The 19,423-nt window shown below is 40.6% G+C and overlaps 1 protein-coding gene across 2 annotated transcripts in view; it reads left to right on the top strand.

Moving 5' to 3' along the window:
* LOC119741785 (G-protein coupled receptor 54-like) overlaps positions 1 to 19,137 on the top strand; it is a 59,271-nt gene extending 40,134 nt beyond the window's left edge. For both annotated transcript variants that reach the window (XM_038217681.1, XM_038217680.1), the window contains 2 exons: positions 12,322 to 12,883; positions 13,282 to 19,137. In XM_038217681.1, the coding sequence (XP_038073609.1) occupies positions 12,322 to 12,883; positions 13,282 to 13,339 (620 nt within the window). In that variant the 3' untranslated portion in view covers positions 13,340 to 19,137. The remainder of the gene's footprint in view (positions 1 to 12,321; positions 12,884 to 13,281) is intronic.
* Positions 19,138 to 19,423: the final 286 nt, after the last annotated feature.

A 19,423-nucleotide genomic window follows, 5' to 3' on the forward strand; every position in this document is an offset into this window, starting at 1 on the left:
TTGTACCCATTTTTGAAATCACGCAACTGACAAACAAGAATATTGTGCTTTCATGTTTATTTCCGTTCAGAAAATCGTACTTCTTTCTGTTATAGGAACGGCGGGGCCGTAAACTGGACAATCGCATTAGTATGTCCCGTTCTAAAGTTCTTTTTTTTGAGGGGGGGGGGTATTGTTTTATCATATATAGGGTGTTTAAAAAAAAGGAAACCCATCTTCAAAGAATAAGTATGGACAGACAATATGTTTACTGGCTATAAAACTGGTATCATCTGAATGCGTAATCTCTATGCTTTTTAATGATAGTATGTTTAGGTTTTCTGAGTCATGCATCAGTGAGCATCATTGTCTTCAAAACTGGATGCAAAAATGCAGTCGGTTCACTTTCATAAAAAAAAACCACTGGGCACGGTGTGCCTATTGTTACGAAAATGTCTGTGAAATGGCATGAATGTTAATCCTCGGGAAACTGGCACATTGTTTTGAACGTGGCTTGGTCAAAACGAGAAATTCATGACAAACAATAAAATTCAGTTTTGAAACCAACCCGACTTGTTCTTTGGTTTCTTTTTATGCACTCGTGTCTGCTTAAATACTTATTCTCGTGCACACCATGCCTATTGTGTTTGACATGAAAGTGAACCAACTGCAATTTTGCATCAAAATCGCATGACAATGGCGCTCAGTGATGCATGACCCTGGAAATGTAAACAAGGTATCATTGAAAAACATAGAGATTACGCTTTCAGATGATAACAGTTTTATAGCCAGTAAACATTTAGTCTGTCCATACTAGTTCTTCAAAGCTGGGTTTCCTTTTGATTGAAACACCCTGTATATTGTCAATATCAATCAAGTCAGAAACTTTGTGGAACTGGTGACAGTGCGCGAAAGTCCGATAACATTGTACTACTTTTAATTTCGCGAACTAGGTTGGTCCCAAAGTGGGTCCACATCATAGGCGTAGCCAGCGTAAAGGGGGTATCCCCCAAATATTTGGTAAAGAATGCCCTTTTCTATTCAAATGCCCTTTTTTCACCAGCGCTACCCCCCCCCCCCATATCTGTGAAGAAGTGCCCTTCTTTTGTTAACAATTACCCTTTTTTTCTGAACAAGTGCCCTTTAAAAAAAAAAAGTTGTGCCCTTTTTTGTGCCATCGGCCGTTACTGGCGATTTGATTTTACGGAGGCCAAGTGTCCGGAGGAAAAACGTGTTTACATTTCAGCACGGATGTGCAAGTGCCCTTTCTAGAAACGTTTAACCCCCACCCCCCCCATACAAATGACATTGCTACGCCCCTGCAAATTGCTCGTTGCCGATGGTATCTCTTTATATTGCTTTGTTGTTTTTTTCACGAGGTCACAGCGCCCAACCCCATCCCCCCTCCAACAAAATAATAAATAATAACAAAAACTCATTAAACATATGCGCACAATACCTATGAGAGCCACAAAAATAATCAATGGTGACGTGGAATAAAAAAACACTCCGTCATTTAAAAACACGAAACAAACTTAATTAATGACTTCACGTACACAATTCGTAGGCTAATAGCGCAACAAGTGGATGCACGTGTAGTGCGCGTATGTCCACGTTTTGAACGCGTTTCGAATACCCAGTAGACCTAAAGCCCAGCGCATACCCTTCCGATTTTACCGGTTCACCGGATCACCTCATATGGTTTTTGTTTTCACCGTTGCGGTTAGACCGCAACGTTACCCGCACACATTCCCGATTCCGTTCTATAGTCAAATGATGATCAGTCACATGATGACCAGTCACATGATGACAAAATGGCAGCCGTAAATTTTGAATCATGTAACTTCCTTCGTTAATCTGACAGATTGGTTAACATAAATATCGCGCCCGGAGAAATGGGAGTGCTGCCCGCACACCTTTCCGGTGACATCGGATCCGGTGAAATCGGTTGCGAACATATCAAACATGTTTGATTTCATCCAGGCTACCTAGTTTACGGCCAGATCGGTCCGAATGTTCCGCGCACACCTCCGTACGATGGCCCGATGACGCGCTGAACCGGTACAATCGGCAAGGTGTGTGCCAGGCTTTATGCATAATGACGTCACGTTTTGTTTACATGTGCGCTTTCCTATGGGAGCCAGGTGGGGGCGATTGGCTGGCGTCCCCCTGGCCCCCATAGGAAAGCGCACATGTAAACAAAGCGTGACGTCATGATGTCTAAGGTCTACATGGTGCGGAGGTGATTGGGTGGGGTCATGTAGCTCAATTCAAATGAGACTTACAAATAGGCAACGTGGCTTTGATATTGCACAGCTGTTAGAAAGCCCGCAAATGAATAGCGCACTGCACCTGTCGTTCGACGATGAGTCGAAGTGGAAACCAATTACACGCTCTCTAGACTCGGAATACAATACACAATTCAGTTACACACTTATAGGCTTAAAGCTCAAAAAATGACCCATCTGATGAAATAGCCTCGCTGTTAAATTTGTAGTTATTTGGCAAACCTGCGGGTGGATGCGGGTGGATGAGGGTGTGTTCGAATCCCGATGGTGTCATTTTATTTTTCAACACGCGCGCTTCTACACTTTGTATAAGAGATTCAATTTACCGTACGGTCGTAAAGTACCAACGGTAGCTTAGCGTCATTGCTTAGCTGTGCTGCTGGGACTGTCCGCAAAGTTCAGGTGAGCATCTGTGTAAAAGGTTCAAGGTAGATATTGGTCCGCTTGGAGACCGGGGTTTAGGGTGCCGTCTTGTTTCGTCCCTTTTTATGGTGCTTGGCCCCCTGGTTATTATGGATAGACAGGGAAGGAAGTGGATGGGCCGGGAATGTCCTATAGTTGGGTCGGAAATGGGCTCATTGAGTTAGGTTTGTAAGTCCGACCCTGAATGCTTGGTCATCATCACTTACCTTTTAGTTTCCCTATGACATTTTGTTTCTTGCTTAAATTGAATGACTTAAAAATAGACTTTTATAACGGCGTCCCTTTTTATTTCCAGGATCTCATTTCCGAGCGACCCTATTTGTGGCTTCCGACTCATGAGACAAAATGCAACCGACCCAGTATGCTAACCCTTTTCTCAGCATAAATTAATAGAAGGATAACTCCCATCCAGATTGAGGTTGTTAAAAGCCATGGGGCCCAAGAAATGTTTAAGGCTACACGCAAAACGCTAAACTTTCCCCAAGTCTTTCCTACGAATTGTGACCGAACTTATTTGTTCATGAGCCTAAGACTCATCTAGGGACATTTCGGTACTCTAGCTTTGATTAAACTTCCACATTTAAAATGAGCGTCCAGAGCTACGGTTGATTCTGAACAGGACAATACAGTCAAATAATGTAACAAGTTTTCATGGTCGTTAAAGTGACTTTGTTTAAGATGCAACCATATGCGCCCCATCACACTTTAAAGGGATGGTCTTGTTTAAGACGTAATGTAAAGGAGCATTATCCCAACCGCCCCTCAATCATCCTGATATTTGTTATTGGGCGCCTGTGTCATGGCGAAGAATAAGCATGATAGATTAATGTCCAATTGGTTGTCTCTGTATATTTGGATCAAATGTGGACAGCATTTTTCACTAATGAGGCACACGCAGCCATGAGCTATGACTGCGGAGTGCACGTCAGGTTAAAGCCGCATCAATAATTAGTTGTTGAGGCTAAGGATTCGGCTTTGGACCATGACTCGCTATCCATAGCCATAGTTTAAAAGGAAAATAATTACATATGTAAACGAAATACCATTGTTTGACTAAAGAATAATGCCTATGGCGAGATTCAAATTGGCGATCCCGCAGCACCCTATCGCTACTTGAACTACTTTCGTTGTTCATTGGGGATGCTAGTCAGACGCCGTAAAAAGCACTACATGCCGTGTTCCAACAGCAGGGCAGAAGCAGTGATCATCAGAACAAACCTGAGCAAGAGGTAATTGGGACGCCTCAGTTAGGTATTTGTACCTAGGTCAGTCGTCAAATTAAGGAAAATGACAAAAAGGCAAACTAACAAACAAACAAAAGAAAACGACTGATTAGTTTTTTGTAGTGGAGGTTTATTTCGGGATGTCATGAAATTTCGCCCCGCAGTAGTGCTTAAGATTAAGAAGCCAGTGGCAAACGATTTAACCTTTTGGTTTGTCTGTAATCGTATATCGAAATTACGTATAAGAGGCACTCGTATTTGATGAGATCGAAGTTATCCGAAAGGAAATATTTGGCACGGTGTTGGATTCAAGTATCCCAGTTGAATGACAAAAGGAACAAGCGTTTCCAAACTAATATCGACGGTCGCTCACAAAGGGCAGTACTTCGACAATATTAGAATTGTATTGGGTGACGCTTATTGAGCTTTGAAACGTCATTCAGGCAAGCCTAACGGAAGGAGTAGAGGAGAACTACGCCAAATATATATTGCAAAACATCCAGGACTAAAACTGATATTCAACGCCGGTTTAGCATCGACAAACACCGCGGCAAGCATGAGGGTGCTCTAGGCTCATTCGAGAGAGTTTCCCTGCTCCACTTCAAGTCAGGCAAGGCCTGCAACTTTAGCTTGGCAAATATACCTAGGTCTTGGATGAAATATCGCCGCAAAAAAAAAATCAGAGAAGAATAAAATGAGCATGTCTGAGTTCTGTGACGACTGTTGGAGGCGTCTTCCGTTTCTAGCCGAGCCGCCCTCATATATGCATACCATAGACTCGGCAACTGGAACAGAGCAATTGAATGAGGTGGAAATGAAGCCGTACCTCCGGGCGAATTGCAAGTGATTTCCTACAGAGACTGACCGTCTCCCTCAAGAGGAGTCCGTACAGCAGACTTCCCGTCAGAACCAAGTATCAAGCCAGGGACTCTGATTTGTTTTTTAATTAGTCTTCTGATAACTATCATTTTGCTGATATTCATTTCTATCTTGCTTGAATCAGCTTTTTTTTGTTATTACTGTTTCTCTGTTGTGTCGACTTTTTAATCACGTTTCTGTATAAGCGACATTTTTCTCCCCGCGACTACTTCAACCTTTTTCTTTCTCAGCTTGTGAATCCAGGTATGCTGGTCTCGAGTACTTTAACCATTTATTTCTTCCAAAAATTCGACTTGCTGCGCTGAATTATTTATTTAAGGTAACTTTTAATTTTTCTTCATTAGATTTTAAAGTAATCGATTTAAATCACTAGCCTCAATTGACGTTTTTGCAGGTACTCAAAAAGAAACAGACAAAAAGTTTGGGAAGCAAATACGTTGAGATAGCGACTGAGGCTAAATTCAAACGCAGACACGCAAACTTGTAAGTCAACAATTATTTTTGCGGTGCTTAGGGCCATTTCTTGTATTGCTTTCCCTCGCTTTGTCCTTTTTGCATTTTCCCAATTTATTTTGGTAAATCAAACGCCGCGAGTGTAGGCCATGATATTTCATTTTTCTACGTTTTCATTCTAATTCTCTTGCCTCCGCTTATTTTCTTAGTTGGCGGTAAATGCCCTCTGATGCGACCCCCGAAACGGAACTCCGAGCAGTTCATTTCGAATTTGACAGTCCAGATTAAACCTTCATTCTATTTTTGGCGGGCAGGAGACACTCCGATTCTCGCAGCAATATCGGCATTTCGCGGGGAATTAGTGGAGGGAACAAACAAAATCTTGTCAGGCTTAGAACGGCGCTTCCGAGAAAAAAAATAATAGAGAGAAGGGACATGCTGTAGCACTACAGGCCAAAGAGGAAATGTGATTTAGGTATCAATCTGGATTCGGGTGTAGTAGACCTAAGCCTTTTCAGTGTGCGGCATGTGCCTGTGGCGTTCGTCGAGCACTAATCATGGGTATACTATCCCCGAGCGACTGTTTCCTTGGACTTCCACGTTTTGGTAAAGAGCCACTGTCCGCGAAGCAGCTCAGAATTCGCTGCCTTGTTTGTCCAGCCAATCAAAACCCAAGTTCTTTGTTTTCCCAACCGGTGTCATCAAGCTGGAAATGTACCCCGGGGGCTGATAAAAAAATGCAAATCTAAATGACCTTGAGCACTCAGGATTTTTGTCTTCTTCCGGGGACTAGAAATTATTAATTGATAAGCAGGAACGATCGGTCTCCTACTTGTTATGTTGTGTCTCTTTATGTCAAGAAAGAGTAGACTTGATAGGGAACATTCTAGCAGCCTGTTGATTTATCTTCTTTAAGATTATTTGCTGATCAAAATGTGTGGGTGTTGACGACGTCATTATGACGTCACGTTATCTGGCCTAATTGGTATCTGGACTCGTCTTGTGTACGGGACACGGGAATTGGAATTCCGAGTACGCGCGAACTGCTGCACCGTGATCTGATCAGATCGGACGGCATTTTGTCGGTCAAATCCCGCCCGGGGACATCACCCTTGCTCCCGTTACCATACTTAAGGAACGCTTGTAACCATGGAGATTTTTTTCTCTATGACAATCTAATAGGAAACTGTGTTTTTTCCCTCGGTTCTTGTCTGCCGCTGTCATGGTTATGAAGCCGATTCAACGGGCTGTGGAGAGATGAGGTATTAGGCATATCTCTCGGGAATTCAAGTGTCAAAAGCAAGAGTCACGTTGGAAGGAACTGTCAAGCATGACATGTCAAAGAAAAACGTATCCACACCATAATTACTGTGTTCCCTTTAGTACCATAACCTTCCTAATTTTCGTTCCTTAGAATATGTTTTAATCAGATGCGGCTATAGGTTCTCCAAGATTCATGAATTCAGGCGTGCAATGAAATTTGTGTCCTTGTAACAAAATACCTCAATTTTTGTACATATCTAACGCATTATTATGGCCAATAACTTTTTTTTTTTCAAGAAACGGGTTTCCGTGGACTTTAGAGTAAGCCCTATATAATAATGTCTAAAAAGCTCATAGCTAGGAACAGGCAAGGACAGGTAATTATTAAATGACAAAGTAGTTTAGGAATACGTTGTTTTGCAAATCAACAAAGACATGGCGTTGTACTGTCCGCTGTATATCTCTAAGATTGTGTGCATTATAGTCCATGCCGATGGATACAGTCAAGCATGCATTGTTCTTATTACTCTCCTGGATTTTTGAGATTTGTCTACAGAGTCGAGGGAGTGCGAACTTTATTGGACATTTTGTTAGCGGTGACTGGACATTTTTACGGGAATTCTGCGCTGGTGAGTTTCATCAGGTGGGGCTGGGAAACCCATCTCTGTCTTCGTAAACTCTTTCCCTTGTCACTCCGCTTCATGCTCGGACTAAGGCGATAGGCAACCAATCATTGGCGCTAATTCTCGCGCAACGATAACCAATTCTTGAACGCCTTGACGAACACGTGAACGAGAGAGTGAGGAAAAGACCCAAAGCAAAATGTCCAGAAAACACAGAGCATCCAATTGGAAAAAAATGTATCCCACACAGGCGGGTTGCTCCTTTGATTTGTTTTATTATGGGATTACGCACGCCGCGTTACGATAGCAATAAACACGTTAAAGATTAGATGGGTAGTACGAAAAGAACATTAAAAGTAATGTTGTCAACCTGAACCGTAACGGAAAGTCGGTGTCATGGGTCAGTCGGTAGGTTGGCTGGCTGGATTGGTGGCTAGCTTGTTTGCCCGTCGGTATCATGGCTGGCGTCCTGGTTTGCCGGTTTGCTAGTTGGTCACTGGGATTGGTGGCTAGTTTATTTGTCGGTCGGTATGATGGCTGGCTTGTCGGCTTACCGGCTAACTGGTCGGCTGAATTGCTGACTGGCTTGTTTGCCCGTTGGTATCATGGCTGGCGTCCTGGTTTGCCGGTTGGCTACTAAATTGATCACCGGGATTGGTGGCTTGCGTATTTGTCAGTCGGTATGATGGCTGGTTTGTTGGCTTACCGGCTAACTGGTTGGCTGAATTGGTGGCTGGCTTGTTTGCCCGTCCGTATAACGGCTGGTTTGCTGGCTTGCCGGTTGGCTGGTCGGCTAAAGTGGTTGCTGGCTCATGTTTGCTGGTACTGTCGGTAGGATGGCTGGCTTGACGGCTTGCTGGCTGATTTGGCGGTTATCTGGTTGGCTGAATTGGTGGCTGGCTTGAGAGGTATGACGAATGGCTTGCTGGCTTGCCGATTAGCTGGTAGGCTACATTGATTGCTGGCTTGTTTGCCCGTCAGTGTGATGGCTGGCTAGCTGGCTTACCGGTTATCTGGTTGGCTGAATTGATGGCTGGCTTGAGAGCCCGTCGGTAGGACGGCTGGCTTGCTGGCTTTTCGGATGGCTGGTTGACTAGATTGGTTACTGGCTTGTTTTGCCCCTCGGTAGGATAATTTGTTGGCTAGATTTGTTGCTGGCTTGCTTGCCGGTCGGTAAAGATGTCTAGCTTGCTTGCTGGCTGGTTTGCTGGCTTGCAGGTTGGAGGCTGGATTGGTGGCCAGCTTGTTTGCCGGTCGGTAGGATGGCTGGCTTGAAGGCTTGAAGGCCTGCTGGCTGGTTTGCCGGTTTGCGGGTTGGCTGGATTGGTGGCTGTCTTGTTTGCCCGTCAGTGTGATGGCTGCTAGCTGTCTTACCGGCTATCTGGTTGGCTGAAATGATGTCTGGCTTGAGAGCCTGTCGGTAGGACGGCTGGCTTGCTGGCTTGCCGGATGGCTGGTTGACTAGATTGGTTACTGGCTTGTTTGCCGCTCGGTAGGATAGTTCGTTGGCTAGATTTGTTGCTGGCTTGTTTGCCGGTCGGTAGGACGGCTAGCTTGATGGCTTGCTGGCTGGTTTGCTGGCTTGTAGGTTGGCAGGTCTGCTGGATTGGTGGCCGGCTTGTTTGCTGGTTGGCTGGTTGACGATCTCTGTGCACAAACAGTAGATGGCGCTTTTAACTACCTATGAAAGCCTAGTGAACTCATAGATATAAAATAAACAGACTAGATCGGCAGCGCGTGCATACGCCCCCATTCACTATGCGATTAATGTGCGCCTTTTTGTGGTCTCTCGTGGACGCGCAAAAAATTAACATAAAGTAATACAGCTTAATGTATCTGTCCTGCAGCACGTGACCTAGCTCAACGCGCACACATGTGCCGCTTTCCATTTCGATTACGATGATTGTATTTTCTGCAAACTCATAAACCTGTTAACCTTTACATTGTGCTGGTTTTCAGTAAAAGCGTTTGCTTTATTTAGATTTATCTGTATACTGAAGCGAGTAAATGCTAAACAATTGGGCAGTAAATGCAAATCCCAGTTTTTATTCACACGAACTATGGTATTATTTGTACGGTACTTTATATGAATTTTGTTAATATTATTTTTTCGTGATTAACTTTAATAAATGCAGTACTTTTTGCGCAGAAATATGTGCTTGTATATTTTCAAGGTTGCCCCAACCCAGCCTTAAAAATGACAAGTGCATAATTGAAATAAGTAAACGAATTATAAGAAGAAAATTGCCGTATTGTCGTCCTTTATTTTACTAAAATGAATGACATTATCAATTAATCTGATATTGTTTCCCGTGAATCTTCCTTTGAGGTAACCGGACTTATCTTCTTTAAAGATGTTTCTTAATTATTTATTTCTGGTTATGAAACCAAGGATTCCTCAAAAGTGCATGCCCCAGGCACTGTAGCTCGCAAACCTGAAGAAACCTGCAGAGAGAAGACAATGAGAAGAAATTACAGTTTTAAAGGTGGGAGGAAAACCCCAGAAAAAAAGTCCCACGGAATCAGGTAGGGACTAGAAACCCAATGCACATGAAGACCAGGGTGCCGATGCACAGTGCATTGTGCGCGTAAACAGCATTGCGTTCGTCACGTTTGGCGCGCGGTTTTTTTGGTATCCGTCCTCCAGCAAATGACCCTCCAGGTAAGGCCGCGCGTATACACGCGGGAGGTCATCTTTCTGGCTGGCTAGCTGGCCTGTTGGTTAGCAAGTTGATTTAAAACGGGATGTCTTAGTTACACTGTGATATTTGTGACACGGGAACCCACGTAATCTTTCAAAATTTTGAAGATGAAAGTCTTAAATCCTCCACATGTTACATTTTTGCTTTAGGATTGAGTAATAAGGAAGTATGTGGCAGCTCAAAATGGAATGCATAGTAATTTGACTTTTACCCATCAGGTCAGTTGCCATTCACCAGTTTGCCTCATGGTAACGAGGGAATATCGATAGCTCAATAGAGCATGCAGAATTCATCCCATAACCTGGTACCTAATTTCAGTACGTGGTGGCGTCAAGTTTCTTTGAGCTCAGCTGCGATCCCTTAAGGCCTATCAACATTAGCACATTTTATTGTGCAGGTTTCTGTGGCAAATAAATGTTTAGAAATTTTATAGGTGCCCTTTCTGGATATTGTTACAGAGCCCCCCCCCCCTTTGTTTCTTTTTACACAAAACTGAGTACATTGTATGTTGCTGGGGACGTTTTTTTTGTACTCCATAGTTTTCCGTTTTGGTTGTAATTTACGTTTGCCTTGTGTCTGCCATGCACATCATCGCTTACCAATAAAGATGACAAATGCACAAAAGCTTTTAAACATTCAAATATGCCGCTTGAGTGGCAAGGAAAACTTGAAAAGGGATTAAGATTATGTACAGAACGTAGGTGCAAAGAATATGCACATAGGATATGTTTGAATAGGATTCGTAGGGATTCAAGCAAAATTTTGTAGTTTAAATACCCTTTAAGCTTGACGGTGTTTATGAATGCTTAATGGCTTGCCCCTTGCCCACCACGTTTCATTTCTTAAGAGACTTATACCAAGGGAATTTCAGAGTGAGACGGTGCCACGAATCTAGAATAATATCTTACACTAATGGTCAACAAGAACTAAATACCAAAGTGATGAGAGTAAAGGGTGTATACAACAACCTTCCCAGCGTTTGTGACTATGGCGTTCTACCTTTTTTCATTAATTAAAACCTTGTATATTTTTGTGATATTTTCTAAACTGCTTAAAGCATCATGAACGTAAACCTGTTTTTCAAAGGGAGTTTTGTTTTTATTATTTGCTAGGGTTATTCACCGTTCTTTTGGTATTGCCTTTTTTAATGTATACATTTCTGCTAACCAGTTATGTTTCTTAATTAGTTTGTCTCTGATAGGCATATCAGTTGGCTATAAATCCATTTTAAAATCTTTGTTGAGTTCAGTTCCTGCCAACAGAATATTAACTCTTTACAAAATTGTGGAAGGCTTATTGTAATACGTGAACAGCACTTTGCTTTTTTAAAATTCATATTGAGGACTGAAAGGTCTCGACAACAGATGCAAATCGCAAAGGATTTTCCGTTTCCCGATCGTAGTGTTTAACAATTTGTATATCCAGTTACAGTTCAGTGCATGCTATATTATGAGATTAGAAGTCAGTTAAGTTAAGACCGCCTTCGTTCAAATTGCAAATCATTGTTCTTCTTGATTTTTGTCTGTTTTGCCATTCCAGATAAACGAAAACAGTACGTTATCTATTTTCGAAACATATTTTTGTGGGGTTCGAATAACAAATGCTTAAAAGGTGTTCCCAATGACGTCAATTAGAGCATGTAAAATGTATTATAAAAAAACTACTTCTGACTGCGGTTAATGTCAATGGTGATTAAGAGCAAAATTATTACTTTAATTGCCAAATACAATTATTAAAAACACATTGAAAGTCAGGGATGGTAAGTTTACCCTAAGTAACTCATTATTTTTTTTATAAGGACACCCTTGCCTCAGGCATCGCTTTTACGTGAAAAATTGAGACATATGCAGCCATTGTTAATGATTGTACTTTGAATATTTGTATACATTGTTCGGATCCAGTTCATAAAACTAAATCCAAAATTGAATTTCATAATCGTTTTTAATAGAAAATCCCATTCTACTGTGGCAAAAGCATTTGCATAGTCTAAGAAGAGAATTGCCGTATTTTTGTCCTTTATTTTCTAAAATGAATGACATCATCAATTAATCTAATATTGTTTCCTATAAACCTTCTTTTGAGATAACCAGACTTATCTTCTTTAAAGATGTTTCCTATAACACTTGATAAACGATTTGCTAAGGCTTCGGCAGCTATTTTATAATAAATATTTAAAAGACTAATAGGTCGCCAGTATTTTTTTAATTGGTTCGATCGACTTTCATATACAAAAGTGAAATTACAGCGCGGCGTTGTGATATAGGGAGTTCTCCTTCTTTATAACTTCTATTCATTGAACCTATGAAGAGTAATTTAATTTAAAAAAAAATCTTTGTATTTACATCAAAAGATCGAATGAGATCGCTTTGGGTATATTATGTAAGGATTTTAACAATGTGGCTTCCTAAACTGATATGGTGCACATAGTCCCATTTTTTTTATTTCCAAGTTAAATCTCTGATTGTTTTTTTTCCCCTCTTTTACACAGGTTCTTTTATCGTGCATAGTCCAGTTGCCATCTTCTACCGCTTGGAGAAAGGCGATTGCTATCTATACATGGGACATGACGGCGCAGGTGCCCGGTTCTATTACTTGGGCTCCTTTCTCTCCATGTACGTGGTCCCTTTGGTCGTTATTCTCATGTGCTACGCCAAAATTCTTGTCATCGTGTGGCGGAAAACCTCAGCCGGTACGGAGAGCGCCCAGGCGCACGAGCGGTCCATCCGCCAGAAGCGCAAGATCACTCGCATGGTCTTCATCGTGGTGCTGCTATTTGCCGTCTGCTGGGCGCCCATCCACTGCATCCTACTTTGGGATAAGTTCCGGAAGAACTTCGACCTGAGTTTGACGACCGAAATGGCCGTGACAGTCCTGCGTCTCTTTGCGTTTTGCCTGTCCTACGCCAACAGTCTGACCAACCCCTTTATATACGCCTTCACCACTGCCAGTTTTAAGAAACACTTCAAGCGTGTACTGTCCTGCTCAACCCGCAACGAAACCACTGACACGAAAAGCATGGGCCCCTCCAACACCTACAAGAAGATTGGCAAGTACGTCAATGAATATTCCTCCGTGAACACTTGTGACACTAAAGTGTGACTTGTAACAATGGGGGAGGTTTCCCCTTGAGCTCTTACGCCATTCAAAGTATCAGTGTAGAACATCGTCGAAATAGGAAATAAATGCACATTTTAAATTTGGAATTCCATTAAGAGTCACCGATATGTCTCAGTGCTTATAGAACACTAAGCTCTTACCTTGGTGCCTCCAAATGGGCTTCTTTTCTAAAACTGACGAAGATACTTGATGTCTGTGACGCCCACCGTCGTCAGAAATTGATTGGAATATATCGACCGGTTCAACACAGGACCAGACGTACTTCTGACTTGACCCCTCAGCGATATGAACCGGGCTAATGGCTTCCTTTTGTCGGCCTTACTGTTTTCAGATTCCTGGTCGAGTCCCAGTCAACTTTCAAAACAAGACAGCCTGCACAGGACGTGTAGCGGCACCATACCGGCAAAGACAGCGCCACGTGTGCGCTTTAAAGATTTGAATTTGCCGCGTCTTCAAAACTCCTTGACAGTACGTTCTTGTTTTTCGTGTTTGTCCTCATAAGCAGTATGAATATGCTTCGCTTATCGTTACGTACACAAAGCAAAGTATGTGTATTTGCGCAATGTGTGTGATTTGTTTTAAGTCAAATACGGGCAATTATATACAATGCGATACTACGAGGCTCTTTCTACTGTACACCTATGCTGAAATGGTTTAAGCATCAAATTGTTTCACGGAAACAGGTTGTTTTTAGGCTGAGTGTTTTTACTCTTCTGTTCCTTAGAAGTAGGTTTCAACTTATAAAGAAATATATATATATATGTATATATCAATACTTCACCCATTAGTCTAGCACATGACCGTCCACTAAAGTGAATGTATTATCGAATTTCCTGATTTGCTGACCAAGTTCCTTTTCACCGACAACATGACTCGAACGTTCTTATTGTGCCTCTTTCCCGAATATATTTCCTTTTTTTTTTTTAATATTCACCGCGGATGACTTTTTTCTTCGGCGCTCCAACACTGTATTCTCAATTGTAATGTATGTAACGGGAATTGTGCTCTCTGCGGTGCCTCTCAAAGAGATAAGAGTAAATATAATGGTTTTGCATTTAAAGTGATAGTAAACACAATCAACTAGTTTCTCCGGCAGAGGCAATTCGTAATAAAAATTCTGCTCATTTTATTCAAACGAGATTGTTTTTGGTAAGCCATTTGTAAATATCTGTTAATCCCGGCTAAATTCAAGGATAATGTAGGTTGGACAATGCTTGTCTTGATATCAAATGTGCTTTGCGAGTGCTTATATGAATTCTCCATTTGGTATATTTAGGTTATCGGTACTAAAGGGTATTCTTGTAAAATTATGTATTGTAAAAAAGAAAAAAAAAGAAAAAAAAAGATTATTATTCACTGTTTAAAGAGAGCTCTTTCAAAGGCACAAAAGCCGAGTGCGAAAACATCCTTGCTGAAATCAATGACACTCCTCGGTGTTGTTAATGAATCCTGGATATTAATGTTTTTGTATCACTGTTTAAATTCCAGCGGTTTTCTGTGTTTTAAAGTTAAAGTGAGAGGTTTCCACGACAAGCTAACTATTGGATTCAATAAAAATCCGCCAAAAGTACATATGGAAATTAGACTCTGGGTGAAAGTATAAAAAAAGGAAATCCCAAAAATTGACAAATTATTAAGTATTCTTTGAATTTTGTATTTAAGCATATTACACATTGCCTTAAAAGTGATCAGTTTTATGTTAAGTAAATTATTTCCCCCATAATTTTGTGCCTCGATTTTAAATACTAATCGAATTCCTATTAACAAAATAAGTTAGAGGTGTAAAATAGAACCCTGTCATGTTGAAGAGTACGCTTCTCCGCTGTCTCATATACAACCGTTTTTATATCTAGACTGTTAACAAATATTGTCTGCGGCAAAATAGAGACTATAGGAAGAAATTACACGTCTTAAACTTGATGGTTATATTGCTTTCAGTGCTTACATAATTATGATTAATGTCTGGTCACCACTAATGAAAACTTGCGGTGATTAGAAAGAGTAGGTCTTCATTTGTTTTTAGGCCTATATACACAAGTCTAAAAAGGAGCAAATCTTGGTTAATGACTAAATCAACCTCGTTTGTTATATGTGTACTTTTTTTCCTGACCAGGTCTAGTGGATCGATTGTTTTGATCATAGGTAATGAGACAGGCCAGGTAGCGTGACAGTAACTTGCCATTACGCGGGGGAATGAGAGAATTTGATTTTGATATTACCTTGAGGCATTGCTTGATCAATATTGACCAAAGATGAAAATGTCTCAGAGACGAACATCCATTTTCTGTCGTTACAGCTCACCATTACCTGTCATGGCTGACCTACTTTGTGACATGTTCTGTCTTGAGGTACGGGACTTGAGGGAAAAAAAGGTTCTTGCCCGCTTCCTTTGGACATGACACAGACATGTCATCTGCATTCTCGTGATCAATATCAGTTGCATCTGGCGTAGAATCGGGACATTAACCTTTTCCTGTATGTAATAATCTCGATGACAGCTTTAAAAATAGATGGCTGCCTCCAGGCAAAACCAGGTGCGAAACTGCATGCCAGCAATTTACCGATATATGTAGCTTGAGGGGAATTTTTCACTTGTGTAACTTGGGACCAATTTTCAGAAGCAGAACATACATAACTTTTATACGCGATGTTTTGGGCTAGTGACATAGACACAGGTTCAGAGTTATCAAATAAAGAACATCGGGAAATCTATTAGGAATCATCAACGAAACAGGTTTTCTAACGGGTTGTTAATGTTGTTCAGACTGACGTTCAACGAACGGACGGATTTCTCAACTCTGACTTTATTTTATACGAAACCGATACTTACGACTTAACGTACAGACACACATCGACGACATACCTTGCCTTACTGTAAAAGTGGGAGGGGCGGGGGTCGTTGTGGTTTGATATTTTGTTACCCTTTCCGATGAAAGTTTGATCTTGGAACCTTTAAAAATGACATACAAAGGTACTTAAACAGATCGAATCATAAAAGGTAAGCCTTGTCCACGACAAACAGGTCTGTTTGGATTTGTTTGGCCGCGTTTGCAAGTTTTGTTTTTGCTTTTTTTTTGGGGGGGGGAGGCAGAGGCTGCGAATTGAAATGCTTTTTATATGGATGTTAAATGCACATGTTTATTGGACCCACTAATGGGTCGATCTATAGCGAGAATCCTAAGTGGAATGTTTGATCCATGAGAATCCTAAGTGGAATGTTTGATCCATTGGGAGAGTATTCAACTGCCCAATCCGTAGCAATTCTGGGAGTAGGTACTAGGCAGAAATATATAATGACTTTTTGGGAGAAAATTAACTTAGTAATATGAATATGAAGTCTGGTTCAAATTAAAAAAAATAATAGAAGTCAACGAAACTGATACTTTTAATCGCTACAATAATGCGATACATTTTTCATGACTCAGGTCTCGATAATAACTTGATTGGTAATATCAATCAACTTCCTGGTAATACCAAGCAACTTCTTCTCGAGATCTCTGTCATGAAAAATGTATATATTTTAGTAATTAAATATCTGTTTCGTTGATTTTAACCCTTCCAAATTGGATGTATAATGGTCGAAAAAAAAGAAGAACACAAGCGCAAAAGTAATTTGCGCAATTGCTGGTTTAATATTTTTCCCCGACCACGTAATCAACATCAAGTTTGGAAAGGTCACTCGAATTTGTATTATCCCGGGTAATGTGATTATTAATTTTCCTCTTTTCTTATAATAGTGATATTGTACTTAACTTAAAATCGGTTCCGGCAAGTATCGATGCGATGTTAGCTTTGAAGACGTGTTTGAAAGGAGGTCTACTATTTTTAATTTGAAATCTCAAAACCAAAAGCACCGGAGGATATTTATAATATCAATGATCTCGAGACTGTCTTTAACGCTATCATTGTTTAATTTTCTTAAATCATTCTTAGTTAATGATTTATGGTTTACAATGTATTTACCTTCCTTTTTGCTAACCAGTTGGAAAGTGGTCATAATTGTGTGCTTTGTCTCCGATTGTGAATGGGAAAAAGAAAATATATGATGTTGTCCATGATAAGTAACAATTCAGATAATATCCGCAATGAAGTTTTATTTCTGTACAGAGTGTAAATGATAAAATATTATTATTATATCAAAGTATCAGATTTGTTATGAGGAACTCGCTGTTTATAATACTCGTTGCTAATTATTTACGTACATATCGTATAATGTCGAAATCTGGACTGGTATTAATTACAGTGTTCTAAAGTGATACATGTTGCTGGAAATGTGGAAGGTGAAATACCACTCTTGGCAAATGCACCTTCGTTGTCAACAGCTATTGGAATTTGGACCCGATACAGTGTTAGGATTCTCCATTCAACAGTTTAAAAGGGGTATTTTCTTCATCCAGATGTCCTTTTATATTGACTCAGCCGGTTACGAAACAATACCTCGCATATTTTGGGACGGGTTCGTTACCTACGAAGGACGAAGTTATAGCGCCCATTAGAGATGGTACACGTACTGGATACACGTATGCCGCTGGGACAAAGTTGCTTGTTAGATCTCTTATTTGTATATAGCTGTTTCATCTGGCACCTCGTGGGCATGAGCGTTTCACATCAACATTTTAAGGTGTATTTATTTGGGTTTAGTGAAGTAACCCCACAAACGGGTGATATATCCAGCTGGGTTTTTTTGCGAGCCTGTTACGCATCCCGTACCCGCTCCATTTCTAATGGTCCCTATTAATTACTATACGAATGTTCCATACGGAAGTTGCTGAAGCTATGCGAATGACTATTAAATGCTATGGTTTGTGCAGAAGTCCCAGTTGGGCTTATGTTTTCTTCTTTGTTTTTTCCTAATGTCATGCCACCCGAAAAAAATCAAAGATCGCACATTACACTGGGCATTTTGTTTAATAACTTTCAAAAAAGGACTTCTGATTAATTAAGAACTTTTAATTGTTTGTATGTAAGGCTCTGTAGAGGAATATGTGCAATGGGGCTACATTTGTAACTTTTGCATTTCAAAACTTTGTTTGGTGCTCCTGAATATATTTCTTTCTTTTTTTATCGTTGTTTGCATTCACAAAAGCGATGTCAGCATGACAGGATTAGTTGTAAGGATCCCTCAGACGGGCGTGTGTATTTACGAAGGCACATTGTTAAGCGGTCCTGATAAGTATAGTCCCAAGCGGGTAGTTTAATCAACTTAAACGGCTCAAATTTATTAACAACTCTCAGATATAGTCACACCATGAGCTACCTGGGAAGCTCATTTGATAAGGTGTATTGGCGTTGCATAGTCGAATCAACTACGGTAAAATGTATTTCTCACTCGAATATTATATAAATTATAATTTCGTTCCTTTTAATTACGTGGTTGATCTTTTTTTTTTTACAAGAGTGCAGGTAAAAATCTACTACTACTTTGGGTGATGTTGGTGCATGCTAACAACATTTAAGAATGCGTTATTCAGTGAAATATAAAACTTTTAATTGTGCCGTTTGATAACAATGTATACCATGCATGCAAAGTCATTCGCATTATGAGGAATCTGAGTACCTAATTATGCTCTTGGATGTATCTCTGGCGCCACTGTCCAAATCCTGTCCAATCCATTTGAGCGTTATTTCCTTGTTCATATGCATACTGATGAGCACGAATATACTAACAATCCCTGATGAGAATCGATCCGCCGCGGTTTTGATAATAGAAATCGACTAGAATAATTAGCGCACCTGTGTGCCCGGAAGACATCAGTGCATGATTGTGGAGGGTGGAAGCGTAACTCCCCATCCACTGTTTCCCTGTTGGTATGGGTATGGAATAAAAGACACGCAAAAGTACAACAGGACACAAAATACATGTAGACAACTAAGAACAGTTTGAATAAACGCATAGACTGACTGATGTTTATGACATCCGTGTATATAGTGCTGTTAATGTCGTATTTTAATGTTGAAAAAGTATATTTGTTTCTAGGTTGAAAGCTGTCATCTCACTCATACTGAGAGAACTGATGAAAACCGACTTTTGACAAACGAGTACTAGGAAAGACGTGAATTATTATTAAAATGTCTCCGGTTTTTCTCCTGCAAAATAAACAAATTATATATATATAACCATTACAATAAATAGCATGTCGATGTATAAAAAAAATGTATGGCGTGTAAAAACAGATTTAAAATAAATGTTCAGAGTTTTCGTAAAATGCTTCATTGTCTCAGCCAATTATTTGTGAGTTGAACTTGTTTGAATATTTGTTTTTATACAACATCTGAATAAATCCCCGTCATCTGATTGGTGGATCGTTGATCACATGTCATTGAATTATTCGTACCAACGCACGGCGCGCGCGTGGCGCGCAGCGCACAGTGCAATGAATAATAAAAACAAATGTCTGACAAGGATAACAACCTTAGTCATAGCCATCAAAACCTGTGGCTTCATTAACTCGCACTCTTTCTTGAAAGAACCT

Source organism: Patiria miniata, unplaced genomic scaffold (genome assembly GCF_015706575.1).
Source record: "Patiria miniata isolate m_02_andy unplaced genomic scaffold, ASM1570657v1 HiC_scaffold_5, whole genome shotgun sequence".
Classification (NCBI taxonomy): Eukaryota; Metazoa; Echinodermata; class Asteroidea; order Valvatida; family Asterinidae; genus Patiria; species Patiria miniata.